We start from the raw sequence: 8,339 nt of genomic DNA, 5'->3' as shown, positions 1-8,339 counted from the left end.
CTTTGATCTAAAAAAAAAAAAAAAAGGTTATTACCGCTGATGTTTTTATAATAATAATAATGATATAATCTTGTTCAACCAGGTTTACCATACGCACTTAACCAGGCTGGACTTCCTTTTGGCATTCTTCTGTTGATGATTGTTGGATTTATCACAGGTGGGTGCTATAATCTGAATTACCTATAATACATTAAGACAGTTGAATTATTGCAAAGCACATTGAAAATAAAAACAAACAAATGTGTGTCTCTGTTTTATATCAGACTACTCCATTATCCTTTTAATCAGAGGAGGAAACCTGTCCGGCACAAAGAGTTATCAGTCTCTGGTAAAAAGCACATTTGGCTTGCCTGGATTTCTGATTTTATCTGGACTGCAGTTTCTTTATCCTTTTATTGGTAAGCTCTAATAATCACACAAGATTCCTGTTTGTTCAATAGTTGGTCATTTAAATGCTTTTTCTTGGATATTCTAAAAAACATAACATTTTTTTTCACTTTTTTCCCCCGCAGCAATGATTAGTTACAACATCACAACGGGTGATACATTAACCAAAGTCTTTCAGAGAATCCCTGGAGGTAAAAAAAAAAAAAAAAAAAAAAGGAATGGGCATTAATGTGTAAATAAATAGTTGTAAATGTGTAGCAGCTACTATTGCTGCATGTAACTGCCTTCTTTCTTTTCTTTTTATGTGGATCTCCATTAGTTTTGGCCAGAGCTGGAGTCCACACCCAATACAATTGTCTTATTAATGCAGGATACAATTACACATATACACATCACACAACATCCCCTTATCCAGATTCGTCAGGGGACGGATCTGGATAAGCAAAATGTTTTTTTTCCGTCGCCCTTTCCGGCATGCAAAAGGACAAAAAAAAAAAAAAAAAAAAAACCAATGATGTGATTTTGCTCTGAATGTCAAAATGAATTTCTGTGATTGCAACCATGTCGGAAATGAACTGAATAAATAAATAAATAAATAAATAACAAAGCAACACAAACAACAACTAGAACTATTTACAAAACAAAACAAAAACAACATTCATACAGTCTGACCTTGTTCCAAAAAACAATTCCTTCAACATGTGGCTTTTAACATCAGATGATTGGTTATTTAGCAATATACATTCTACAATATATCAATATACATTTACAGTTATTTATCAATACACATACATTAATAGATCCCATAAAAACATATTCAAAGGAATTATACTAAGTAGCTTTGATTATACACCATTAGGCACAAATAACTGTTTTGTTAATACATTTTCTTTCAGTAGTTTTTTTAAATCTAGATTTGTTAATTTCTTGAATAATTTTCATTCATTCATTCATAAGTTCTCTCTCTCTCTCTCTCTCTCTCTCTCTCTCTCTCTCTCTCTCTCTCTCTCTCTCTCATCATGTATTCGGCACCCAGTTGGTCCAGATCACATCCTTGCTGAGCGTCACTTTGTGATTGTGTTATCAACCCTACTGTTCACTCTGCCCCTCACGCTGTACAGAAACATAGAAAGACTGGAGAAGGTATTTTTTACCATTAGACACTATGGCATTAAGTGATTTCAAAGCTATACGTCCTTAACATCCGCTTGTGTCACCAGGTGTCCTTCCTGTCAATGGTGCTGACAATTTTCATCCTCATTGTTGTGATCATAAGAGCAGCTACCCTGGGACCCCAAATGTATGAATGTATGAATGAATGAATGTGGTTTGTAATCAATAGAACAAGTGTTCAAAAGTGTGTGTCCATGTTAAGATGATTATTCTTATATATATATTCTATACTTTTATGTTTCATGACGACCATGTAATGTCTAAAGCACCCCCACTGGTGATGCGTGGGCGTTTGCAAAGTGGAATGCAATGCAAGCAGTTGGTGTCATGTCTTTTGGTGAGTAAATAATATTAATAATACAGTAAATCAGTAGTTTCCAACTGTTTTTGGGTCGTGACCCCATTTTTTTCTCTCTTGAATGAGTTTTTGATCATGTTTGTTATACAGGATTAGTGCCCAAAGATGCACAGGATTTTTTTTTTTTACTGCATTTTATTTGAACTAGAATTATATTTGAGTAAGTGAAAGTATAGAATACATTTTAGATTGTGTGGTAAAGAATTAAAATAGTAATTAATATAATAATTTACTAATAACTAAAAAAATATATACATTTATAATTTTAATCAACATAATTATCAATCACTAGACATTTCAGGCGACCCCACATGGGGTCACGACTCCAAGGTTGAAAAACACTGCAGTAAATATTAAGCAGACTTTGGGGACTAACTCAATCTAATTGTACTGACTTATGAAGAAACAGGCTGCTATATATTTTTGGCCCCAAACACTGATATAGTGGTTGGATACATTTGCCTTGCCACCAAAAGCAAATTAAATTAATTCATGAATTTGTATTTTATTTTTGTTAAGCAACAATGTGTGTCCAGAACGGGTGTGGTGCAAGTAATATTTAATTGCAGAAGAGACAAGACTGTGGCAGAAGAGAAATAGAGAAACCCAGAATATTAATGATGTTAAATTCAAATTGCGCTGCAAAAACTACGACTGCAACCAAAGAAACATCTGTGATTTAAATTGTCTCACAAAACAAGCCAAATGACAGATAGATTATATGTAAGTAAAACTGAGATGAGACTGTTTTTAGACATTTTTTATGGTAAATTTGCAAATGTACATGTAATTTTTTTTTTTTTTTCTTTTTTTACAGTTTCACATACTTTCAGAACTTTTGAAGCCTTGGCTCTTGTGCTGCTGTGACACAAATTTCCCTCTACAGGGGATCAATAAAGTTTATCTTATCTTGTCTCTTATTTGGTGTTTGTAGCTAAAACTTTAAAGGTCCCATTTCACGCTATTTTTCATCCATCTCCATTTGTTCTAAGAACCCCAAAAACATAGTATTTGAGGTTTATTTTCCCAAACTCACTTGTTTTCTAGAGTTTTAGCCTCTGAAAAGTCACTTTCTGAGCAACTCTAAACAAACAGGCTGATTTGCGGCCTACTTATGCATATTCATGAGTGGGCGTGTCAATAGACGGGACACTGACTTCCTCCTCCCACCCACTCCTTAGCTGAGCTCATGCTGCTTTATAAACATCAAAGAGCGTGGGGGCGGGGCGTTCACCGGTACATACATAGACTATAGAAAATACATGCATAGCACTGTGCGAAGGACGCTGAAATGCTCACCTTTGTGGGCGTGTCTGTTTACATGTCAATCATGGCAGAGAGCTTCCTGGAGACGCGGCTTCTCCAGCTCAGTGCTGCGTCAAATTCGTCATCAAAGTGGGAACGCGTCATCAAATTGGAGCGAGGTGTTTGGGCTCACCCTGCAGTAAGAACGGAACAAATCACCCTCTAACTAACGACTGAGGGAATCAATGAAAAAAAACACTTTGGGCATGTGTATGAAGCTCAAATAACACTTTTATGATGTTTAAAGCACAGAAAAGTTAATTTAGCTTAACATGGGCCCTTTAAGGTCTTCAAAAACCCAGTATTCATAATCTTAATATTTATTGTCCAGATCCAAGCACTAATAATAGTAAAATATGTTATATGTATAGTTATGTGCCAGTCAGACAGATTTTAGGACAGTTCGTGGGATGAATGTATGTTCAGAGTTGTGTTTTATCCGAAGCCAACGCCAACATATGATAGATGAACACATGTCATCTGTTGATCCACAAGCAGGAAACTCTCAGTTGTTTTTCAGTGCTATAGTCTAACAATCTGCTTTTATTTATGTATTTATAGCTTTCATATGCCACCACAACAGCTTTCTATTATTCAACTCCCTGGAGCAGCCGACTTTAGCTACTTGGTCGAGAGTCACACACGTGTCTGTGAGTTCAGCTCTAATAATCAGCGCTGCGTTTGCTGTTGCAGGATACATAACGTTTACCGGATACACTCAAGGTATACAAAGTCTGACCAATGTCTTATCTTAGTTTTGTATTTATGATATCATAGATGACAGTTTATTTTTATATTTCCGTCCTTTTTTTAGGCGACATATTTGAGAACTACTGCAGAAATGACAACCTGGCAACATTTGGTCGCTTCTGTTTTGGTTGCAGCATAATAACCACTTTTCCTCTGGAGTGTTTTGTCACACGTGAAGTTAAGTGATGTCTTTCAACATATTGTGTAAAAAAAAAAAAACAAACAAAAAAAAACAACAATTTATTGTATTTTTGTGAAACCTGCATATTTTTCCGAGGGAAACAACTGTTATTTCATATTGAGGCCAACATCTAAAAACTTTACATCTAATAACCGCTTTTGTGATCACGATAATTATTTTAAAATGTACCTATAACCATTGGCAAGTAAAGAAACCCCCCTAAAAAGGCAGATATATGATATATCCCACATAGTTTTCCCCCAAGAATTATTAAAATGTTGGCCCAATAAATTGATCAACAATTTAATATTAACCGAGGATTCTTTATGTAGCCTAATTAGTTTATATTGATTAGCAAAACAAAAATGGCTGTTAGGTTGTTAAATGTTTCCAGATATATATTTCCTGCTTAAAAATATCTGTGACTATTAATATTATTTTATTTATTTTATTATTAGTTAATAAGACAAATAAGCCAGCATACGTTTGTTAATAGATATTAACATTTGTATTAAAATAAAGTCTAATAAAATCTTAATCACGTAAGACTAAGGACATGATAGAAGTGAGAATGTTTTCACTATTTATAATGTATTCTGTAAATCACTTCATGTCTTTATTATGCAATTCTTTGTAGAGGTAAAAAAGGTTCAGTGTATCCTGGTGGAAGTGCTTGTTTTTCTCCTCCAATAATGTGCAAAATGCTCCCAAATCAGGCAGATGTAGAAATAAATGTATATTTTCTATGAATTTCAATAAATCTGTCACCATTTATAATCTTTGGTAACTATTTTTCCAGGTGGTTTGTAATGTTTGGAATCGGGATCTTTCAGAAACTCAACATGTGGCTGTAACTGTCCTCATAGTATCAGCCTGCACTTCATTATCATTGGCGTTTGACTGCCTTGGGGTCGTTTTGGAGCTGAATGTAAGTTTCCTGTTTCCTGTCTGTCCCTAGGACTTTATAACACTTGACTTAGTATTATTTTCTTTTAATCAATCTTTAATGTTACCCAGGGTGTCCTGATCGCTACGCCTCTGATCTTCATCATTCCTTCTGCCTGCTTCCTCAAACTCTCCCCTGATCGCTGGTTTCAGGGGGAAAACGTGATAGCCACCATGCTGATAATGATGGGTTTGTTTGTTATGGTCACTGGTTTAACCATGACTGGACTAAACAGCCAAGGCTGTTCACATGGAGTGGAAATGTTCTACTGTCCAGATGCTAACATCTCTACAACTACACCTCCAACAAGAAATAATGTGACAAATACTTGATATTGTTTTAAATGATGTGCCATAAATAATGTGAATGTGAATACATACATCCTTAAATCTTTAGGTTCATCTGAGGCTAAATATTTCTTATACTTAATCTGCAATGTCTAAACGTGTATATAAGATTAAACTGGGACGGCTTATTATTGGGTTTTATGTATTCAGTAGGCTGAATAATTAAATAATACATTTTCTTTTTCTAGATGCAAACATTTAGCTTTTGTTGAACTGATAATACAACATTGATCAATTTAAAGCACGTCGAAGCACACAAAAATAAAAGTAAACCGTGAAGCTTTATGCACAAAGTGTATTTTTTTGGGTAAAGGTAAAGATAAAAATATCTTCAAGATGTTAAAGTTATATTGTTACAGCTACCATCATTAAGCCTTTTGTTGCCTCATCTGCTTGAATTTCTCCACATTTTTCACCACACTGGCTTAACTAATTACACCCCACAACACAATATGCACAACTGCAGCATCACGTTGCACTTCCAGCACAATCAAAAATAGTTCAACCTTAGGCACCCCGTCCATTGTCCTACCCTGACTCCCTCTCCCCTGTTCCTATCCCCCTCATCAAGGTGTAACACTGCCCTCTCTTTTTATATTCTCCCTTTAATAAAGTTTTCTTACCCTTCCTTAGGGAGGGATGGTAATGGTCACAATCATACAATAAAATAATTGTATTTATTTCATTGCAATAATAAAACATGCATAGCTGTCATGAAAAGATTGCACTACATTTAGTGTTGAAGATTGTGCAGACAAGGTAGAAAAAATGTATATCAATCTATCTAAAAAGCAAGGAACCTCTCTGTGTGTGTCTGTGTCTGTTCCTCAAATATCTCAGTGAATCAGACTCAGATTGGCCTGAGACTTTCAACATGGCTGCTGCTTGGTTCAAGGGTGTGCAACGTCGGATTTGTTTGGACTGCAACGATACTGTTCATGAATTATTTCATAAAATTGTCTTAAATGCAGCTTTGCAGAACAGCTCAATGTTGTCAGGTAGTCATGGTAACTCATAATAAGTTGCCAGCAGCGTAGAATCTAAAGGAGTGACAGCACAAAGGTCTTTTAAAAACTACTAAAGTGGGTCTAATATCCTAAAAAAAACACCCCGTAAGTATTGACCAGCAGGTGTCCTCAGTGAGCAACATTTGTTATTAAGGTGAGTAATAATAATAAAAAAAAATTGCGTGTGTGTGTAATTCAGAATGAACTTTGCATCAGGAATTGAGTGTTTACAAGGTCAGTTTAAAGAGGATTTAACTTTTATTCTGAATTAAAGAGGAATTAAAGCTCCCATGCAAACCACCCATGAAATGATCAACTTATGGGGTTACAAAAGCATGAGTTCTCGCAGAATGTAAGTTTACCGCTTTTTTTTTTTCTTTTCTCCTGGTTATTGTTTTCCGGAGTTTAATAGGGCTTTATTAATCGGCGAGTAGTTTCAACTGCATATTCACAATTTTTAAATAATATTTTACTATTGTGTATAATTCCTGTTACATCTGATAGGTAACCTTGAGAAAAAATAAATAAATAAAAATACAACTGATTTCCATGTGTTTCCCGAGCAGTAGGAGCTAGTCGCCGTAAATAAAGCCCAATAAAACTCTGAAAAACAATAAGCAGGAATAAATATTTGCTCCCTGATAAAGATAGTTTGGTGTAGTTGCAGAAAAATGGGTAAGTATAAGCAAAAAAAAAAAAAAAATATCAAAAAATATTCTTGGTTTCATGAAGGCATCTGGCAACAGTTGTGTTTACTGTGAAGTTGTTCTTAAATTAAATTTTTGATGGCATTAAAAAGTCTTGAATTTGATTTGATTGAAGCTGTAGGTGTAGGTGAAGCTTTAAAAAAATATTGAAATATAGAGTTGTTATTATCTTACAGAGACTATTGACAATTAATGACAGTGACACCAAATAAAATCATGATATAACAATTTGTCAACCTAAAAATAAATCACGTTGTGCAATAATAATGATTAACTTATGGGGTTACGAAAGCATGTGTTCTCACAGAATGTAGGCTTATTCAACAAGTCTAACGGTTTTTTTTTTTTTTTTTTTTCCTGGTTATTGTTTTCCAGAGTTTAATAGGGCTTTATTAATCGGCGAGTAGTTTCTACTGCATATTTACAAGTTTTTAAATAATATTTTACTATTGTGTATAGTTCCTGTTATGAACGGCTACATCTGAATGAGGTAACCTTAAAAAAATAATAAAAATAAAAATACAACTGATTTCAATGTGTTTTCCGAGCAGTAGGAACTAGTTATTATATTCTTGGTTTCATGAAGGCATCTGGCGACCCCAAATGGGGTCCCGACCCCAAGGTTGAGAACAGCGTTATAAGGGCTGTGGAGAAGTGCAGTCCAACCGTTGGCCACCTGATGTCGCTGTGAACAAATACAAAGGGAAAAAAAGCTGCAAAGGTTACTTTTCACGGTCCAGGTTTGTGTCCCATTATATGAATGGACTTGATTATTGTTGGTGTGTGTGTGTGTGTGTGTGTGTGTGTGTGTGTGTGTGTGTGTACTGACTGTATCCACCATTTAAACCTGGATGTGCTCCAGTAACGCACAGAGTTCCCTAAGGAGCTCAGACAGAGGAACGCCCCGTTCACTCACACAATCTGAGTCTGATGTCGACTTAAAGTGAAGTTAGTGCGGTTTGTGTGAGCGGAGAAACAAACACAGAACTGACACAAATGGAGAAAAGGAAAACCGTTATCTAATCTGGAACGGTTGGCGCAAGAATGTGCAAAACATGCGCCAAAGCGGATTTTATGGATTATATATCCAAACAAGATGTTTTTGTTGTTGTCGTTCACAGCTTTCTGAAGACTGATGGATAACCAACTGCACTGGTAAAGCTCTTTATTACCTTCTT

The 8,339-nt window shown here is 35.2% G+C and overlaps 1 protein-coding gene across 1 annotated transcript; it reads left to right on the top strand.

The window, feature by feature from the left end:
- The first annotated feature begins 86 nt into the window (after positions 1-86).
- slc38a11 (solute carrier family 38 member 11) lies at positions 87-5,432 on the top strand. The gene is made up of 10 exons (XM_028436149.1): positions 87-157; positions 264-398; positions 513-578; positions 1,424-1,530; positions 1,608-1,687; positions 1,827-1,897; positions 3,785-3,946; positions 4,038-4,150; positions 4,954-5,082; positions 5,172-5,432. Exons 1-10 carry the CDS (start codon positions 136-138, stop codon positions 5,430-5,432), a joined length of 1,146 nt encoding a protein of 381 aa, XP_028291950.1. The 5' UTR covers positions 87-135.
- The last annotated feature ends 2,907 nt before the right edge of the window (positions 5,433-8,339 follow it).

The sequence above is a fragment of the Gouania willdenowi genome, chromosome 21, assembly GCF_900634775.1.
Source record: "Gouania willdenowi chromosome 21, fGouWil2.1, whole genome shotgun sequence".
Lineage (NCBI taxonomy): Eukaryota > Metazoa > Chordata > Actinopteri > Blenniiformes > Gobiesocidae > Gouania > Gouania willdenowi.
This window is presented reverse-complemented; position numbering and strand designations above follow the sequence as displayed.

Excerpts from the sequence above, each read along its gene's own strand:
- slc38a11 (XM_028436149.1), top strand. The coding sequence starts at position 136 with ATGATTGTTGGATTTATCACAG. Across the intron at positions 158-263 it reads GATTGTTGGATTTATCACAG|ACTACTCCATTATCCTTTTA; the intron begins GTGGGTGCTATA and ends GTTTTATATCAG. Across the intron at positions 579-1,423 it reads CTTTCAGAGAATCCCTGGAG|TTGGTCCAGATCACATCCTT; the intron begins GTAAAAAAAAAA and ends TTCGGCACCCAG.